The sequence below is a fragment of the Salvelinus alpinus genome, chromosome 10 (assembly GCF_045679555.1).
Source record: "Salvelinus alpinus chromosome 10, SLU_Salpinus.1, whole genome shotgun sequence".
NCBI lineage: Eukaryota > Metazoa > Chordata > Actinopteri > Salmoniformes > Salmonidae > Salvelinus > Salvelinus alpinus.
Genome location: NC_092095.1, coordinates 49,456,406 through 49,477,295, shown reverse-complemented (window position 1 = coordinate 49,477,295; position 20,890 = coordinate 49,456,406). Strand labels below are relative to the sequence as shown.

General features: G+C 46.3%; 1 protein-coding gene across 3 annotated transcripts in view; it reads right to left on the bottom strand.

Moving 5' to 3' along the window:
- LOC139532192 (von Willebrand factor D and EGF domain-containing protein) overlaps window positions 1–20,890 on the bottom strand; it is a 48,295-nt gene that overhangs the window by 2,425 nt on the left and 24,980 nt on the right. Inside the window, exons 21-33 of one of the 3 annotated variants that reach the window (XM_071329494.1) lie at window positions 20,806–20,890; window positions 16,479–16,616; window positions 14,187–14,408; window positions 12,174–12,353; window positions 8,466–9,470; window positions 6,955–7,050; window positions 6,603–6,698; window positions 5,902–5,997; window positions 3,286–3,381; window positions 2,966–3,061; window positions 1,605–1,700; window positions 755–850; window positions 20–115 (exon numbers count right to left, since the gene is read on the bottom strand). The exon at window positions 20,806–20,890 is cut by the window's right edge and continues 135 nt beyond it. In XM_071329494.1, coding sequence (XP_071185595.1) covers window positions 20–115; window positions 755–850; window positions 1,605–1,700; window positions 2,966–3,061; window positions 3,286–3,381; window positions 5,902–5,997; window positions 6,603–6,698; window positions 6,955–7,050; window positions 8,466–9,470; window positions 12,174–12,353; window positions 14,187–14,408; window positions 16,479–16,616; window positions 20,806–20,890 — 2,398 coding nt within the window. The remainder of the gene's footprint in view (window positions 1–19; window positions 116–754; window positions 851–1,604; window positions 1,701–2,965; window positions 3,062–3,285; window positions 3,382–5,901; window positions 5,998–6,602; window positions 6,699–6,954; window positions 7,051–8,465; window positions 9,471–12,173; window positions 12,354–14,186; window positions 14,409–16,478; window positions 16,617–20,805) is intronic. The other 2 variants (XM_071329496.1, XM_071329495.1) reach the window with 2 other exon arrangements.

Below are 20,890 nucleotides of genomic sequence, written 5' to 3'. Positions count from 1 at the left end.
CGTATGTAGGCGTACTTACGGACTTGGCATAGCATGCCCTGCCAGCCTGGAGGACAGTGGCAAGTGTTATGGCCAACACACTCTCCTCCATTCAGACACTTCTGTAGACAAGTGGCTGGGGAGAGACAAACACAACACCAATCAATTCACAAACCACTGCTTGTGAATGAGTTATGTATGGCTTATGAATGAGTTATGTATGGCTTATGAATGAGTTATGTATGGCTTATGAATGAGTTATGTATGGCTTATGAATGAGTTATGTATGGCTTATGAATGACTTATGTATGGCTTATGAATGACTTATGTATGGCTTATGAATGCGTTATGTATGCCTTATGAATGAGTTATGTATGGCTTATGAATGCGTTATGTATGGCTTATGAATGAGTTATGTATGGCTTATGAATGAGTTATGTATGGCTTATGAATGTTTTAAATGTATTGTGTAGGTACCATTTAAATAAACAGAGTGTTACCCCAAAATCTTTTGCTATGTTGTAATTGTGTTCATATTGTGTTATAAACAGGCTTGTATAAAGCGGTTTACAAGCTGTTTACATTCTATGCGACTACCTGCTGCCATTAAATGCTTGTTTGTGAGGGCATGACAAAGCCTGCTATCGGTGAACCACTACACATCCCAAACACCGTGATTAATTGTTTCCGTAGGCACGTGCCTCCACAGCTAGCATGGAAGCATCTGTTTACAGGTAGCGGTGCAACTGTGGGACTCCTACGTGAGCCCACTTACGTTTATCGCACCGCTTTCCTCTCCATCCAGATGGACAGTCACACACATCTGGACCCACGCACCGCCCGCCGTTCATACACATGGGCTCACATACACCTGCATAGGGGAGGGAGGGAGGGAGGGAGGGAGGGAGGGAGGGAGGGAGGGAGGGAGGGAGGGAGGGAGGGAGGGAGGGAGGGAGAGACTAAAACTTACCAACTCAGCTCATACATATTCACCAGAATAATTATCCACAGTATCTCGCATGGCAGAGAGATTTTCAACTGACCCATGCATTTACTGTACCTGATAGGTGTAATCAATGCCGTGGAGAGGACAGACAGTTCTGCAATGAGCACATTGCTGAAGCTGTCAACGGCACTAATAACCCATTAGTAGCAAGTTGGTAATGTATAGCTAAATTAAAACCTTCACGTAAACCCCCCCTGCATGCAGCACTATTCTTAGTCAATAGCACTCCATAGCATCAATCTGACTATTCCCAGTCTCCACATGAAGCTCTGAAATGTTGGTTCCTGCTCCCTCGGGCGGAGCCTCTTACTGGTTGCATCCATGAAATGCTTCCCTCATCCATATGGCTCAATTTACCCGCCAATATGCTGTACATTAACAAGGCTCTGGAATAACTGGCTCCACTGTGTTGAGGGCACTTTGTCAGGCTGACACACATATGGTGGTGGGTAATAGATGATGATGATGATGATGATGATGATGATGATGAGGATGAGGAGGAGGGGGGTAGAGGAGGAAGAGAGGAGAGGGAGGAGGCGGAGGAGAAGGAAGAGGAGGCGGATGAGGAGCAGGTGGAAGGGGCGGGCCGTGGAGGAGGAGGTGGCGTGGCTTTACTCACTTTTTTCACAGCGCCATCCGGTGTATCCCTCGGCACAGGAGCAGACGCTGTTTCTCATGCATACGCCCCCGTTCTTACAGGCAGGGCTGCAGACAGCTGGGAAACAGCAAGAGGTTGAGAGCGAGGGGAGAGATGGAGAAAGAGAGAGATAAAGAGAGACGTGGGGAGCGATGGGGGTGAGAGAGAGAGAGAGAGAGAGAGAGAGAGGGAGGGAGGGAGGGAGAGAGAGAGAGAGAGAGAGAGAGAGAGAGAGAGAGAGAGAGAGAGAGAGAGAGAGAGAGAGAGAGAGAGAGAGAGAGAGAGAGAGAGAGAGAGAGAGAGAGAGAGAGAGAGAGAGAGAGGGAGAAAGAGAGAGAGAGAGGGAGAGAGGGCGGGAGAGAGGGAGAGAGGGCGAGAGAGGGCGAGAGAGAGGGCGAGAGAGAGGGCGAGAGAGAGGGCGAGAGAGAGGGCGAGAGAGAGAGAGAGAGGGCGAGAGAGAGGGCGAGAGAGAGAGAGAGAGGGCGTGAGAGAGGGCGAGAGAGAGGGAGAGAGGGAGAGAGAGAGGGAGAGAGGGCGAGAGAGAGGGCGAGAGAGAGGGCGAGAGAGAGAGCGAGAGAGAGGGCGAGAGAGAGGGCGAGAGAGAGAGAGAGAGAGAGAGAGAGAGAGAGAGAGAGAGAGAGAGAGAGAGAGAGAGAGAGAGAGAGAGAGAGAGAGAGAGAGGGCGAGAGAGAGGGAGAGAGAGAGGGCGAGAGCGAGAGAGAGAGAGAGAGAGAGAGAGAGAGAGAGAGAGAGAGTGAGTGAGTGAGTGAGTGAGTGAGTGAGTGAGTGAGTGAGTGAGTGAGTGAGTGAGTGAGTGAGTGAGAGAGGGAGAGAGAGAGAGAAAGAGATGCACCATTTCAAAAAAGGCGGAGACATCACTCCATTGATCGATACAGTGGTCCGTCCAAACCTGAGGCTTCACGATATATGAGGGACAAAAAGAGTCCCCAGTAAACAGTTACTTAGAGAAATCCCTTGATAATTGGACACAGTGGAACTCTGCCAGAGCCCTTGATGAGCTCCTTCAATTCAAACCTAAACCCCTGTCAATCTATTGGATTAGTTTTCCTTTCATTCAACGAGTAAATACACAAGTTAAAACTCCCACAGCGGGCCTATGACTCTGTGTGTTGTCAGGATAGTATGTGGACAAGGACATGGGCGGGATGAATTGTGTGTGTGTGCGGCTCAGCTGGTAAGAGTGCGATGCTAGCAATGCCAAGGTCGTAGATTCATTTCCCGCAGAGACCACATGCTAAAACTGTATGCAGCCACTTTACTGTGAAGCACTTTGGATAAAAGTGTCTCCTAAGTGCAACAATTAAATGAAGAGTGTATTTTACCGTTTTGACACTGGGCGCCGTAGAAGCCCTGGGGACAGCCACATGTGTTCGGACGAAGACAAGTCCCTCCGTTCAGACACATAGGGGAGCACACAGCTAGAGGACAGACACTTCAACCAATCAATCAATCAACCAACAATTCAACGGACCAATCAATCACACGTGTTCCTAAAGCCCTTCATACGTCTACAGCTGTCACACAGCGCTTTACAGCAACCAGACCTCGAACCCCAAAGAGCAAGCGGAAGGACAGGAAGGTCAGAACACACCAGGAAGAGTTGCTGTTGCATGAGCAACCCTGTCCAGGACCAGAGCAGTACCTGTCTCACAGGAGGGTCCGGTCCAGCCAGGCAGACAGGAACACTCATCAGGAGACACGCACTCTCCTCCGTTGTGACAGTGGCGGTTACACACCACTACGGAACAGAGAGATGGGATAGAGTGAGCAACACAGAGATACGATATAATTATAAGGTTCTATCTAGATTTTTGTCAAAACTGAGTTGTTGACATGGCATTGTTCGGTAAAATGTTCTCTACCTACAGTATATAGTATACCCCAATTGATGTTAAGTTAAAAATAATACAAGATAAAAAATTAAAAATTCAAACCAATGAGGGTTCGGGAACTTTACAGCAAATTATCTCAGAATCATATTTTTGGCAGATAAAACCACATAATTCCAAGGTCACAATATTACTAGAGTGGCTTATGTCATAGACCTTTCTAACTCTAGCAATACAGTTCTATTTAATTCTGTGGTGAGGAGAGACACAGCATTGGCATGAACACCATTGGTTTGCCATTCAAAGTCCAATCCAATTTCAACGTGAGGAACCTGACAAAGATCCACTCTTGGAAAATAAAAGCCTAATTAAAGGTATCAAATGATTTCAAATGTTTTTTGTCACATGCGCCGAACACAACAGGTGTAGTAGACCTTACCGTGAAATGCTTACTTACAAGCACTTAACCAACAAAGTAAAAAAAAAAGTAAAAAACAAACACAATAGAATAACAATAACGAGGCTATGTACAGGGGGTACCGGTACCGAGTCAATGTGCGAGGGTACTGGTTAGTCAAGGTAATTTGTACATGTAGGTAGAGGTAAAGTGACTATGCATAGATAATAAACAGCGAGTAGCAGCAAACCCTCCCTAACCTGGACGACGCTATGCCAATTGTGCGTCGCCCCACGGATCTCCCGGTTGCGGCCGGCTGTGACAGAGCCTGGGCGCGAACCCAGCCCAGCCTGGGCGTGAACCCAGAGACTCTGGTGGCACAGCTAGCACTGCGATGCAGTGCCCTAGACCACTGCGCCACCCGGGAGGTTCACATATATAAACTCAGCAAAAAAAGAAACGCCCCTTTTTCAGGACCCTGTCTTTCAAAGATAATTCGTTAAAATCCCAAAATCTAAACAGATCTTCATTGTAAAGGGTTTCAACACTGTTTCCCATGCTTGTTCAATGAACCATAAACAATTAATGAACATGCACCTTTGGAACAGTTGTTAAGACACTAAAAGCTTACAGACGGTAGGCAATTAAGGTCACAGTTATGAAAACTTAGGACACTAAAGAGGCCTTTCTACTGACTCTGAAAAACACCAAAAGAAAGATGCGCAAGGTTCCTGCTCATCTGTGTAAACGTGCCTTAGGCATGCTGCAAGGAGGCATGAGGACTGCAGATGTGGCCATGGCAAAAAATTGCTGTCTGTACTGTGAGACGCCTAAGACAGCACTACAGGGAGACAGGACGGACAGCTGATCGTCCTCGCAGTGGCAGACCCCGTGTAACAACACCTGAACAGGATCGGTATATCCGAATATCACACCTGTGGGACAGGTACAGGATGGCAACAACAACTGCCTGAGTTACACCAGGAACGCACAATCCCTCCATCAGTGCTCAGACTGTCCGCAATAGGCTGAGAGAGGCTGGACTGAGGGCTTGTAGGCCTGTTGTGAGGCAGGTCCTCACCAGACATCACTGGCAACAACGTCGCCTATGGGCACAAACCCACCGTCGCTGGACCAGACAGGACTGGCAAAAAGTGTTCTTCACTGACGAGTCATGGTTTTGTCTCACCAGGGGTGATGGTCGGATTCGCGTTTATCGTCGAAGAAATGAGCTTTACACCGAGGCCTGCACTCTGGAGCGGGATCAATTTGGTCCGTCATGGTCTGGGGCGGTGTGTCACAGCATCATCGGACTGAGCTTGTTGTCATTGCAGGCAATCTCAACGCTGTGCGTTACAGGGAAGACATCCTCCTCCCTCATGTCGTACCCTTCCTGCAGGCTCATCCTGACATGACCCTCCAGCATGACCATGCCACCAGCCTTACTGCTCGATTTCCTGCAAGACAGGAATGTCAGTGTTCTGCCATGGCCAGCGAAGTCTGGGCCCTTTTGGATTGGAGGGTGAGGGCTAGGGCCATTCCCCCCAGAAATGTCTGGGAACTTGCAGGTGCCTTGGTGGAAGAGTGGGGTAACATCTCACAGCAAGAACTGCCAAATCTGGTGCAGTCCATGAGGAGGAGATGCACTGCAGTACTTAATGCAGCTGGTGGCCACACCAGATACTGACTGTTACTTTTGATTTGACCCCCCTTTTGTCCAGGGACACATTATTCCACTTGTTCAATTTATGTCTCAGTTGTTGAATCTTGTTATGGTCATACAAATATTTACACATGTTAAGTTTGCTGAAAATAAACGTAGCTGACAGTGAGAGGACGTTTCTTTTTTTGCTGAGTTCAGATCCTGGATGGCAGGAACTTGGCCCCAGGGATGTACTGGGCTGTACACACGACCCTCTGTACGTGGAGAAGCAGTCATGTGTGTGGGTCCTACATAATTTGAACAATGTGTGAGTGATGGCATATTCAATTTGCATGATGAATGATTTGTGATGATGTGTGTTGAACTCACTGGTCTCACATCTGGGGCCCACAAAGCCGTAGGGACAGGAACAGGTGCTGGGTCCCACGCATGTTCCTCCGTGCTCACAGGGCAGACTGCACAGAGCTGTGGGTGGAGATGATATGAATGTGTTATGCATGGGTTATGAATGTGTTATGAAGTTCTTCTGTAGGTAGCCTTCAAATAAAGTGTTAATGGGAAAATATTGATGACGATAAGCAGCCAGGCTTTGCCCTCACATTTCTACATCAGTCAGCTAGGACTAGGATCCAGTGTCTCACTACAGCTTGGTTAACCTTATCTCCATTGCATTGGTGGGGTGGACTCTGACTTTGAGCTGTAGGTGGCAGTAGTGTTTCAAGCCTCTGTCAGTAATGTGTCAGACCAGCTCAAGGAGGGAGGGCTTATCAAATGCCCACAACTGCTTAATTAGATCTGCACTCACGCACACACCCAACTGTACAGTACTGGACATGGACCGGCCTTCTCTCAGCAGTGCCTTTCTGTTTTTTACTGATGAGCTTGCTTTCTCTGTGTGACAACAAGCTCCTGTCTGTAGTCTGACACAGCACACAGAGACAGCTCTGATTGGCCCTAACGAGAACAGATAGGCCGCGTCCGATATGGCACCCTATTCCCTACATAACGCACTACTTTTGACCAGATCCCTATGGGCAAATGTGCCATTTGGGACGCAGACGTATAATTACCTGTCTCACACGTCTCCCCGTGGTTGCCTTTCAGGCACTCACACACCCCCGGGGCGACGCACTGGCCTCCGTTCCTACACTCAGGTTTACAGATCGCTGAGGAGAAGATTGTAAAGACATCAAACGATACAAAAGGTTGAGCAATGCCTGGGAATCAAAAAGAATAATGTCAGGATGATGATGTGGTATTTGGAGAGGCTAAGAGAGAGCGAGCGAGTTAGAGGGGAGAAGAGGGAGAAAGAAGGGAGAGAGAGAGAGCAAGAGAGAGAGAGAGAGCAAGAGAGAGAGCGAGAGAGAGAGCAAGAGAGAGCGAGAGCGAGAGTGAGAGCGAGAGAGAAAGACAGCGTTTTACCTGTTTGACAGTTGGTCCCGGTGTAGCCTGGTTTACAGCGGCATGTGTTGGGAGCGGCACACTCCATGTTCCTGCCACACGCATGCCTGCACACAGCTATAAATAACAGGCAGGCAGGCGACACACACACACACACACACACACACACACAGAGGCAGCACCATAGGCCAATTACAAGCTGCTTCCATCTATTCCAACTCCAACCTCACTTACAGCATCTGTACAGAAACATCTGTCAACTCAACCCAACCCACGCTGCTCTGGTACAGGGAGCACTCAGCTAGTCATCTTGAAAAACGACCATCATTAGGATGCCTTTTGGAGAGGCTAGAGAAAGGCATCACTTTCAGTCATTGAAAAGGACTGATGCACAGGTGGTATTCAATACAGCCGGTAAATAGCAATGGTAAGGGTCCTCTATAATGGACCAGTGATAATAGATAGCGTTTCTCAAAGCAGTAGCTCTTTCTCAAGCAGTGATACAGTGATAATAGATAGTGTTTCTCAAAGCAGTAGCTCTTTCTCAAGCAGTGACACAGTGATAATAGATAGTGTTTCTCAAAGCAGTAGCTCTTTCGCAAGCAGTGATACAGTGGCTATGGAACCCTGACCTGTTCACCGGACGTGCTACCTGTCCCAGACCTGCTGTTTTCAACTCTCTAGAGACTGCAGGAGCGGTAGAGCTACTCTTAATGATCGGCTATGAAAAGCCAACTGACATTTACTCCTGAGGTGCTGACTTGCTGCACCCTCGACAACTACTGTGATTATTATTATTTGACCATGCTGGTAATTTATGAACATTTGAACATCTTGGCCATGTTCTGTTATAATCTCCACCCGGCACAGCCAGAAGAGGACTGGCCCACCCCTCATAGCCTGGTTCCTCTCTAGGTTTCTTCCTAGGTTTTGGCCTTTCTAGGGAGTTTTTCCTAGCCACCGTGCTTCTACACCTGCATTGCATGCTGTTTGGGGTTTTAGGCTGGGTTTCTGTACAGCACTTTGAGATATCAGCTGATGTAAGAAGGGCTATATAAATACATTTGATTTGATTTGATAATAGATAGTGTTTCGCAAAGCAGTAGCTCTTTCTCAAGCAGTGACACAGTGATAATAGATAGTGTTTGTCAAAGCAGTAGCTCTTTCTCAAGCAGTGACACAGTGATAATAGATAGTGTTTCTCAAAGCAGTAGCTCTTTCTCAAGCAGTGACACAGTGATAATAGATAGTGTTTCTCAAAGCAGTAGCTCTTTCTCAAGCAGTGACACAGTGATAATAGATAGTGTTTCTCAAAGCAGTAGCTCTTTCTCAAGCAGTGACACAGTGATAATAGATAGTGTTTGTCAAAGCAGTAGCTCTTCAGCAGTAGCTCTTCCTCAAGAAGAGGGATCAACCTTAGGCCTACTTCACAGGCCTCTTCATTTTTTTGCACCTCTAATGTTCCTTTTAGTCTTATAATCACATTGTTCTGTAATCTTTTGTTTTTAAATAAATAAATACAATAAAAATACCTCTGCATGTTTGTCTGTCTCCGGTGTATCCCAGGGGACACCTTCCACAGTGGAAGCCCCCGTCCCTGGTGGGTTCACAGGGGACCCCTGGGAAACAGGGCATGTCAGCGCAGGTCAGAGGCCGCTCCCGCTCCACTGCCACAGTATTACTGATCCTGGTCCCACGGTGGAGGTGGGGAGACGTGGCCCTGTGGAGGGGGGGAGTAAGGGGGGGTGTGTGGTGGTGCTTCCGGGCAGGGGTGGTGAGGGTGAGGGAGACCAGGGGTTCCTGTGGGTGGTCAAGTAGGTCAGAGGGGTTCGAGCCAGGCCCCGTCAGTGCTCCGTCGGCGGAGAACTCGGACTCAGAGAGGGAGTAGGTAATGGAGGAGAGGGCTGCGGTCCATGGGGCCACAGCTTTAGGGAGGGTCCAGGGCTTGGTCATGGTGGGCACCACTACCACATTTATGAGCTTCCCTTGGGTTGTCTTCCTGGACCCTGTGTTGGCTGAGGAATGGGGTGGAGTCACCTTGGATTGGGGTGGAGTAACCTTGGATTGGGGTGGAGTAACCTTGGATTGGGGTGGAGTAACCTTGGGGTAGGTGGAGTATGGAGGAGTAACCTTGGAAGAGGTGGCACTCCGCATGACAGCTACAGACTCTCTGGTTGTCGCCTTGAGTGAGGTAGCGCTGGCATTGGCACCTGTTTTGGCACGAGTCCTAGTGAGGGCACTGATGCCCATGGTGAGGCTGTTGGAACCTTCAGGTGACATAGGGGTGTGTCTAGGAAATAGGGGCGTGGCCGCCTCTCTCCACCCAGTGATTGGCCCTCGGGCAGGCGAGAGGGGAAGGTGCGGGGGGCTCTGATAGGCTCCCCTGGAGACTGGCGAGGAGAGGGAGGAGAGATGTTTGACTGCGTGCCTGGGGGGCAAGGTGGGAAGGTGGAGTTGGGACACTTTACTGTTGCTGTGGTGGTAGAGTTTGCTGCTCTTGGCTATTGTTAGCTGCTGCTGGGTCAGGTGAGGGTTATCTGAGGGGACATGGGGAGATAATGATGTGACACACAAAAAAACTCTATACCTATAAGGTTACAGTCTTAGAAAAAAGGATTCCTAAAGGGTTCTTCGCCTGTCCCCATAGGAGAAGCCCTTTTAGTTCCAGGTAGAACCCTTTTTGGGTCCAGGTAGAACTCATTTGGGTTCCATGTGGAACCCTCTGCAGAATGGGTTCTACATGGAACCAAAAGGGTTCTACCTGGAACCAAAAAGGGTCCTTCAATGGGTTCTCCTATGGGGAAAGCTAAAGAACCCTTTTTCGATTCTAGAGAGCACCTTTTTTCTAAGGGTTAGGGTTGTGGTTGAGGGTTAGGATTGAACTGGAATGTAGACAAGCTGGACTCTCCAGATAAACGTATTACAGCAGTATAAAATATCTTTGCGTCATCAGACACAGTGCAAGAGAAAACAAAGATGTGGTAAATATCTGTTCTAATCTAATTAACATCTGCTATAAACACTGATGTTGACACAGAACATGGTTGGAACAGAATCAAGACCATTGGACGACTCATGGGAACAATAAAGTTATTTAAATTCTAATTTAAATGAAATAATAGTGTTACCCGACAAATATTACCCGACACCAGCTTTAATGACATATTGAGAGACGCCACCCAACTCTTCATTGATTTATTGGCCCCTACTGAGACTGACTGGAAACATCACCTGTATTGAAACCTCACAAAAGATGCCCAAATCACTTCATAGAGGAGTCTGATACACAGTGAGGGAATTATAAACCACACACACACACACACACACACACACACACACACACACACACACACACACACACACACACACACACACACACACACACACACACGGCTGGACTGAAAGGGAACTGACTGTGTAGAAAACAACAGGGTTGGGTATTAAACACTTACAGTATGTGATTTAGAACGGGGGCTGCACAAATTAGGAGATGCACTAAAAAATGCCATCACACTGGCAGGGTAAAGAAACAAAATACATAAACATTGTCCAAAAATATTCGAAACACTGTAAAGTAGTCTGTGCTCTTCCAAACAACACGGCATGGGTCCTAGCCACTCAATAGTAGGACTGACTAATGATGGGAAATACTTTTACTCTCACTCTAAACAAATCTGTTTACATTTTTCACATCCTCATGAATGACGAATGCACAAGAAAAGCATATCCCACTGACATTAATTTATCATCTGGAAGTGCCTGCTGTTGACGTGGACAGTAGACACATAAGGACAGAGAGTCCCAAAGAAGGAAGGAACAAATACGGAGGATATAAAACAGAACTATGCTGAGAGGAGAAGATAGAGTGCAAAGCGTTCCACATTTCACTGATCTACAAAAAAAAGTGATGATGATTAGCATATTGAGCTTATTGATAGGGCAGCTTGGCCTCAGAGCCATATGAAGCATACTGTATGTATTTTTATGGACCTCCAAGACGTATGATATGTTCTAATGGTCTAGTTCAGGGTTCCTCTATTGGCGACCCGAGTTTGGCCAGTGCGGTTTTTATTTGGCCTCCCAAGTTTTCGGAGAAAAAAATTATAAAGTTGAATTTAATTTATATTTTTATTGCTGGACATAATAGACTGTAAAAACATCAGGAAATCAGCTCCAAGTGATTTTAATTTAAGAAATATGTTCCCAAGTATTCCCACGCATAATAGAGAGACAAGTAATCGTAAACACATTTTTTTGTCCTGCAGCCTAATATAGTTGATGATCCCTGGTCTAGTTACCTTAGACAGAAACTAAGGTAGGGATGTTGGTGGGGAAGGATGGGTGGGCATATTCCGCGACCATCTAGCAATCCAAAGGTTGATTGTTTGAGACGTGTCGGGGACAACTGTAGCATTTTAGCTAACCCTTCCCCTAACTCTTTTCCTAACCTTAGTTCTCCTAACCTGTTTGTGTTCACATTTTACATAAATTACCCTAACCTTTGTCGTTTGTTCTCCTAACCAACAACGTAAATATGTATATGTAAATTGTGACATGTAAAATGTATGTACATGTAACAAAAAAGCTGTAAAAACAAAAATATATTTTTGTGTCCTCTGAAGGGGCGGGATGGGTTAATACAAATTAAGTAATTATCCTTGGTTGTTAGGATGCAACAAGCAACCTGGTCTCAGAAAAAGACGTATACTACTATACGTTCTTCAAGATGTGTGTTAACTCATCCAATTCGTTTGCTATTGTACGACCGGGTAAAACATTTGACGCTATACGTCCCCTAAATCGTACGATATTGTACAACCGCTATTCCATTCATAATGTAACCTAATATAATTAAATATACAACACTAAATGAGGGAAACATGTTTACATACCAAATCTTATGATTGCCCTGAGACCAGGTTTAATAGGGATGTAAAAGGCACAGAGGCACTTGAGGACCATTCACACTACATCAGATTGTTTTCAAATAGTTTTCCAACAGTGACAGTAGAATAAATACTAAAAAGTCAATGTGTGGTGCACATACTTTTTATTTACATCTTTTTTAAAGTACTAACGTATTTAGATAGCTTGGTGCCAGATCTGTTTTTGTCTTGCCGATTCCTATGGTCCTTGGCATAGGCAACAACCGGTGTTGGCTATACAGCACAAACAGATCTGGGACCAGGCTAGTAACTATGGCCAGGGAGGTGGTGTAACACTTCAAGCCGAAGTCTTACCTCGAGCGGTTTTGGTGCAGGTGCGTCCGTTGCCATTGAGGGGCGGTGGGCAGCGCCCGCAGACGTAGCCCGTGTAGGGTGGACGTCGGTCGATGCACTGGACCCCCAGGAAGCACGGTCGGCTGGCACACGTACCTGTCACATTGTTGTTGTTCCCTGCATGGGATGATAGCCTTAAGCCTGGAACACATAATCACTGTTTTCAGCCCCAGGACATGTACATATATATCAATTCATTCCCTTCCCCCTAGCCTTCACACGAACAGCGATGTTCCCCCTTTGTTTATGCTCAGATGGGATGCTGTAATCAGCTGCCAATGCCTCTGCATCGGCCACACCATGCTGTCTTCGTTTGCATATTTCACGATTAGTCATAAATCAAATAAGTACAGCCCCATAGATGTAAACAGCTCACAAATATCACTGACGTACAGTTGCCTACCGGGGTGATATATTCAACACTGCCTGACAAATTTTATGTGGCAGAACACGCAGTTAAATCCAAAGCTGCTACAGTTGCTAATTGCTCAAATGTCTTTGATTAAAATGCAAAGTCTGGGAAGACCAATTATATAAAGGTACTTTATAACTGAAATTAGGGCCGTGGAGAAAGTCTTAGTTGGCACTTTGTGTTTTGACGGCAAGAGGCTCATTACGGTGCTTCAGGATGAAAGTCTCGGAGTAATTGATTGATACGCTATCAAGGTCAGAAACCCCTTGGAGTGAGCGAGAGAGATGTGTGTGTGTGAGACCCCGACTGTGTCCCCTGTCTTCACCTCCAGACCTGCCCTCACCCCCAATCCAGCTGCATCAGCTTCCCTCTACCCATAGGCCTTCACTCCCCTCCTGGGCTCCCCTCTCACCCCCACCCACAAAGAAGAGTGATGAAAATTCCAATCGCCCTATTAGTCTTAAACAAAGCTATGTACTTTAGAACTAAAACTGCTGGTATCATTGGCACTTTTAGATGGATTCTGTCAAGTTTGACCCATAACTTCGTCCTTGTCCTTTGTTTCGCACCTTGCACAGGCACCACATCATCCGCCACATCATCAAAAGTGTATTATGTCTAGACTATGCTGTATTATGTTGGTATTGCACATTTCTCAGCATATCTCTATTCTGTGACGGATCTATGGAAGAGAGCAGACTGAGACCGAATGACTGTCATTGCAGTGCAGTTAGAAGCTTTGAAACGTGACACTGGCAACCCTTCTCTTTTTCCCTATTTGCGTGCCACACAGCGTTTCCTCTCCCTCTCAGTCTAATAAAGCGTTCCATCTTCACGGTGACAAAATAGGAAAAAGAATGGACCATCTGTCTTTTATTAAGAAGTGATTTATCAGCGTTATGACTCCACATATTAAGGCTTATCGCCTGTGAATTTTGTCTCATTTTTGACTAGGGCAGCAGAATCCACTCAGACGATGGGTGGTTTCATCGGAACGACGGGGTCGACAGGAGATGACATATTTCGCTGTGTGCCTTTCAATCCCATCTCCAGCCCTTTAGTGTGATGATGATGACAGGCAATTTTGCAAGGCCGCTAACTGGGCTGGCTGTAGCTGCCAATGCCAATGAGGTACTCAGTCGCGGAGTAATGTGACACCCCTGATTGGCTGTTATACGAGCCCTGGTGTTAAACAGCCTTTTGTAGGCGATCGGAAGAGTATCAGTCAGGGTCTTTTGGGGAATACGGGGTATGGTAGTAGGTGCCAGGCGCACCGGTTTGTGTCAAGAACTGCAATGCTGCTGGATTTCTCACGCTCAACAGTTTCCCGTGTGTATCAAGAAAGGTCCACCACCCCAAAAGAACTTCCAGCCAACTTGACAAATGTCGGAAGCATTGGAGTCGACATGGGCCAGCATCCCTGTGAAACGCTTTCGACACCTTGTAGAGTCCATGTACATGTCCCGACGAATTGAGACTGTTCTGTGGGCAAAAGGGGAGGGGGGAGTGCAACTCAATATTAGGAAGTTATTCCTAATGTTTGGTACACTCGGGGTACTTGCCAGTTTTTTGTCCATTCCCAGCTGTATGTACAGCTGGGGCCTTGACAGGTGCCCTGTTGGTCTCTGGAAGTCCAGGCTGATTGGTCGGTGGGATTCCAGATCTGCCAGTGTCCATCCTGGGTGGATTGTGTTGGTCTGGTCTGTTGTTGGGTGAGGGCTTAGAGGTGGTGGTGGTAGTAGTGGTGGTGGTGGTAGGGACAGTGGTGATTGACCGTACAGCTGCTGTTGTGTTAGAGACAGATGTGGACACATGGAGAGAGTAAGAGGTGGGCTTCGTAACACCTCAGTGCTTTTATGATGCTGGGAGAGATAGATAGAGGACACGTCAGGTTCAGCGCCAAACATTTTGTCTTATGCTGTCACACAACCAATACTGTTTTTATTCAACATTTCATAGAAACTTCTCACACTCTATTCAAGAATGTTGGTCCACAGTTTATCAGCTCTTTTTTTTTTTTTTTTTTACAACACTTTTCATCCCACACCTACAACGCTAGAAATCACAGCTCCACAATAGATCTGCGAGCAGCAGATTTGTGTAAAAAAAAAATGTTTTAAAAAGAGAAAGAAGAGCAGAGCAGGAGGAGAGAGATAGAGAGACTGTGTGATTGATGACGGCAGAGCGGAGCGATGGCAAGTGAAATAAACCTGGCAGTGTAACTCCTGCCGAGGCAGCGTGGCACTATAATAAACAAAGCAGAGGACCACTCAGTCGAAACTCATCGCTCAGAGGGAGAAAAAAGATCAGGGAGAGAGAAAGGCTAAGATGCTTGGAAAAGAAAAGAGGGATGTTGGTGGAAACATGGCATGGCTTTTCGGTAGCAAAATGGTGACTAAGTGTGTGTGTGTGGGTGTGCGCGTGTGCAAATGCGTGTGCGTACGTGCGTGCCTGCACTCCTGCAGAATTCAAGTGGTTTACCGTGGACTACAGAAACAAACGTCTGCTGAATGAAAATTGGATTTCCCTCTAGGTACATTTGTATGTGTGTCTTATGGATGGTTCCCCAGCTTCGCCCCTGCTCCCCTTAGCCCTGTTCCCCTCGCCCCTCGCCCCTGCTCCCCTTAACCATGTTCCCCTCGCCCTGTTCCCCTAGCCCTGCTCCCCTTAGCCCTGTTCCCCTTGCCCGGGCTCCCCTTAGCCCTGTTCCCCTTAGCCCTGTTCCCCTAGCCCTGTTCCCCTCGCCCCTGCTCTCCTTAGCCCTGTTCCCCTCGCCCTGTTCCCCTCGCCCTGCAGCCAGGCGGTAGATCACTCTGTATTCAACTAGGCCATCCTCCTTCCATACTCTCCCCCCTCACATCTCCTCACCTCAGCTTTAGGCTCAGGCAGTACTGTTGATCACTCTGTATTCAACCAGGCCATGCTCTGTGCTCCCTGCTCACCCAGGCCCCACACCTCACCTCACCTTACATTACCTTGCTTTGCCTCAGCTCTATGGCCCAGGCGATAGATCACTCTCCATTCCATCAGGTCATGCTCCTCTTCCATCTCCCTGCTGCTAGCCAGGCCCCTTACCTCATCACTGTATTCTGCCATGTGCCTTCCTCCCAGCCCTCCCTCCTCTGCACCCTTCCAGGTTCCCACACTTCACCTCTAATGGCCTTTGTCAGTTAGCTGTCACACCTGAGGTGTTGTGGCAGCACTCTGAGCCTGGGGCCAGGTGTCAGGATACACTCTGCTCTGCTCTCCCTCGGGGAAGAAGTGCTTCACCAATTAACTCAGCTCAACCCCGATACCTCCCCCAAAAATGAAGAAATGAAAACACACCCAAAAATTATTTATGGGGTGGAAGGGGGAGGAGGGAGAGAAGGGGCGAGCCATCACCTGCCCTCTGGTTTCCATTGGACATGCATCCCTGTTGGTAATCATGTGAGCGGTTCAAAGCGCACTGGCAATTATTCCCATTATTGTGTGAGTAATGATATCCAGATATGGGAATTGTGGAATGCTGAGCTGGAATGTCATATTGTTTCTGTTTGTCTTGTCAAAGATAATAGTGACTGTCTGGTCTTCCCACAGTTACAGGTGCATACAGCTTTACATTTCCATCCACTTCCATATTACAGGTGGGAGAAAGTTGCAAGTACCTCTGGAATGTCTTTGTAACATTTCTTATATTCATATCAAATCAATCCCTTTTCTACATTGATAAACAAGGCCCACAGTCTGTTTCTATGGGAGTGAATTGGCTAATTGATACAGTAGTGTAGTAGCACTCGTGATTTGATTGACCATGCCGACCTGTTGATGTAAAAAGTGTTGATAAATACATTTGATTGATCGACCATGCCTACTTGTGCAGGTGGTCCCATCTCTCAGCATGCCGTGGGGACAGCCTCCACACCTGTAGGAGCCGAAGCTGTTGAAGCACTGGACTCCAGGCAAGCAGGGTGTCCTCTCACACTCATTCACATCTTCCTGACAGGTAGCGCCTACACAGAGTCCCAGAGACAGACAGACATTATTACAACAGACAACACAAATCCAGAGAGCCAAAGTCCATTACTACAACAGGTAGCCCTGGTACCCACAAAGGCAGAAAAACAAGGTCTGAGCCAAGCTCACAGACATAGAGACATAGAGCCAAGGAAGCCCAATACAACAACAGAGAGTTCATGTATTTTCAGCCAGTGACGTGCGGTCAGGGTAGGCACAATGAATGAAAAAAGAACTGCAATGAAAAATAAATAAATATACATTTTATCAATAATAATTTTGTTATCTTCATTTTTTCTCTGCATGATAAAATCGATTTCTGAACTAGCACTTTCCAAACTTGCGGTGATCTGCTACAAAATACACAAGTAGGCCAAACTCCGAACTCAAAGCAAGGCACTGACATGATTTGTGCATGCATGTTTCTACCTTATCCTCTAACGAGTCACAAACCCGGATCCGGGATCCCCCCATCAGAAAAGCAGACTAGCATAGCCTAGCCTAAAGCTACAGGGATATCATATAATAAAATGTTCATGAAATCACAAGTCCAAGACACCAAATGAAAGATACAGATCTTGTGAATCCAGCCATCATTTCCGATTTTTTAAATGTTTTACAGGGAAGACACAATATGTATTTCTATTAGCTAACCACCATAGCAAAAGACACAACTTTTTTTCCCCACCATTTTTTTCCTGCATAGGTAGCCATCACTAATTCGACCAAATAAAGATATAAATAGTCACTAACCAAGAAACAACTTCATCAGATGACAGTCTGATAACATATTTATTGTATAGCATATGTTTTGTTAGAAAAATGTGCATATTTCAGGTATAAATCACAGTTCTACATTGCAGCTGCAATCTGAAATAGCGCTGAAGCAGCCAGAATAATTACAGAGACCAACGTCAAATACCTAAATACTCATCATAAAACATTTCTGAAAAATACACAGCGTACAGCAAATGAAAGCCCAACATCTTGTGAATCCAGCCAATATTTCAGATTTTTTAAGTGTTTTACAGCGAAAACACAATATAGCATTATATTAGCTTACCACAATAGCCAGAAACACAAGCAATTTACCAGCAGCAAAGGTTAGCGATCGTAACAATCCAGCAAAAGATATATAATTTTTGACTAACCTTGATATACTTCATCAGATGACAGTCCTGTAACATCATATTACACAATGCATATAGGTTTTGTTCGAAAATGTGCATATTTAGCAGCACAAATCGTGGTTATACAATGTGATTAGTAGCAACATTTCAGGCAATCTGGCCGGCGCCATCTTGGAGAGGCACCTAATCTAATCAATAAATAATCATAAACTTGACTAAAAAATACAGGTTGGACAGCAAATGAAAGATACATTAGTTCTTAATGCAACCGCTGTGTTAGATTTTTAAATTAACGTTACTACGACATACAGGGTGCGTTATAGCGAGACCCCACCAAAATGAATGGAGGAATAATCATTTAAAATTTTTCCACAGAACAACGAATTAACATCATAAATAGTTCTTACTTTTTGATGAGCTTCCATCAGAATCTTGGGCAAGTTGTCCTTTGTCCAAAAGAATCGTTGCTCGGTTGTAGATTGTCGCCTTCAACTTTGGAATTAGCTGTAAACATTAGCCATGTGGCGAAGACGTGCCCAACTCACTATTGCGCAGCACAAAGAAAATTTCGAAAATCGCAATATACTCACATAAACTGAAATAACTCGGTTTAAAATAACTACGTTATGATGTTTCTAACACCTATATCGAATAAAATCAGAGCCGGATATATCTAAGGGCTATAACGGGAGCTTTCTAGAACGCCATCCTGAGGTCTGCCTTGCGTCATGGCGAACGAAGGAAAGAGAGGACATCACGTTCCGAGCCTATTTATAAGGCCTCAGATCTGCCTAGCAACTCCATTCAAATTCTCACTATTTGCTGACATCCAGGGGAAGGCGTATGCAGTGCATCTCAACCAATAGAAGACAGGCAAATTAATAAACCGACCTCAGAACAGCCTGCATGATTTCAGACTTCTCACTTCCTCACAGGAAAATTGCCCCAACTCGAGTTCTGTTTAACTCACAGATATAATTCAAACGGTTTTAGAAACTAGAGAGTGTTTTCTATCCAATAGTAATAATAATATGCATATTGTACGAGCAAGAATTGAGTACGAGGCAGTTTAATTTGGGGACGATATTTTACAAAGTTGAAACAGCACCCCCTATAGTGACAACTGCCAGCTAACGGACGCCAAAAGGCAGGCAGAGAGCTACGCTGCCTTTCAAGTGTCAATATGTCCCATTCATCTTCACTGCACTCAAATAATAAATTCCCATGCATAATGGCGTGAAAAAAGCTCCCGGCTGTCCTACGTTCGTTTTACAGCTAGATAAAGTAAGCTGATCAGGATGGCTAACGTTATTGCATCTGAAACAGTTTTCAAAGTTGCCTTTTCGAGCGAAACAGCGGGTGATAAGGGATGGACGACCAACACAGAAAATAACACAATCATTTCAATATGAGTGGTGTCAACGGAAAGACTGACTCTGTGGCTGCGCTGCTAACAGCCGACTCCACTGCTTCCCCTGCCTGCTTCTTCGCCAGCGACAGCGTGTAGACAAGAGCCGGTTACTGCGACTTGAACAACTTGCATATAGCACTCAACAAGCGTGAGAAATCTGTGTCTCATATCCAAAGCCAGATAGTTCTTAAAAGATTTGGCAATCAATGAACAACGGAGATGTTCAGGATGCACAAAAAAAAGAACCGAGAGATTTTCGAAAGACCTAGTTAAATAATGCGACGTCATGCTACCTCGGTAGGAGTGGGCATTTCGTGCCAACGATGAGAGCGCCAGCTCATCAAACAGGCCCAGGGGCCACTATGTGGCACTATTAAACAGTTAGCAACCCATTTAGAGACCGCCAAATTGTTCGCTTTTTACTCATAGTCTATGAATTTTCTATGTAAAATTGTTTCTTCCGTGTTCTGCAGAACAAAGTGATGGATATGGGTTTCTGCTTTACCAGTATCAGAATCACAACGAAAGCACTGGAAGGGGCAGCGACAAAACGTTGATCGTTTCTATGAGCGATTCAAGCAGAGTTGCAATGAACTGGGCCTGGCAGAATGCGAAAACTCAGAGTAAACAGTCGATCAGAGTAGAGAGGGGGCTAATCTACTGTAACATAATGGACGATATCAATGTTCAGATGAGAGCGAGTGCAACCTGCGGGATACAAACCCAGTTCCCCCACGGGTGCCACCAACGTCTTAAGCCCATTGCTGTCATCTCCATTGCACCGAAACCGACTTTTAATACCGAGGGCCAACTGGGACGAGTGTTACAGTTCAGTCACTGATGACTTTGCCCAGAAGTACAGACGGATGGACTTCGTTTACAAGTGCAAGTGTTTATTTACAGTAGTGCCGTCTACTATTATTACATTGCATGTCTATTGTGTGAGGACATAATATATATCTCTCAATCGGTAGTGCTGACGACTAGGCATGTTGCGTTTGTAGCGCTGTCACACGTAGGCCTTTTCGCTGGCATTTGGGTTGCTGTCCGTGGTGCTGAAAGTCGCCTGTTTGTGCAGGGCAGTAGTTGAGAGGGGCACAACCTATTAGGGCCTGTGAACGTGTGACCAAGGGTTAAGCCGCCTACCCGATGCTGTTTGATGGATGGTTGTGGTTGTTTGATGGTTATCTTTGTGATCGTGTCATACCGATAAACACCGTAGCAAAAATCCGCTTTATGAGTGTGTGTGCATGTGTGAGTGAGTGACGGGGACCAGGGGGGCTTAATAGAAAGTGCCTACACGCCGCCAGACCTCAACGCACGTCACTGTTTTCAGCTCTTAGCTACTCCCGACCCCCACTTCACCTCACCCCTGACCTTTCAACACTAGTTACACACACAGCCTAGAGGGAGTGATCAGGATGTTTGGAACTAGCCTGCCGCTGTTTGTTAACGCACGGCAGCACAGATCTGTGTTTTCAGCAGGGGTTATGAATACATTGCAAACACCACTAAGACTCTGGGCTCTTTGTTGTTGCTTGTGGTGAACGGGGAGGGGGAAACATATCAGATCTCTGACAGTGTCAATACACAGTTCTGGGTCTTTGTGTGTGTGCACGTGCGCGTGTGTTCCTGTCGCCTTACCTCTCAGGCCTGCAGGGCATTCACAGAGGAAGCCATCGACGGTGTCAACACACACCCCGGCACCGCATGGAGCCGAAAGACACGC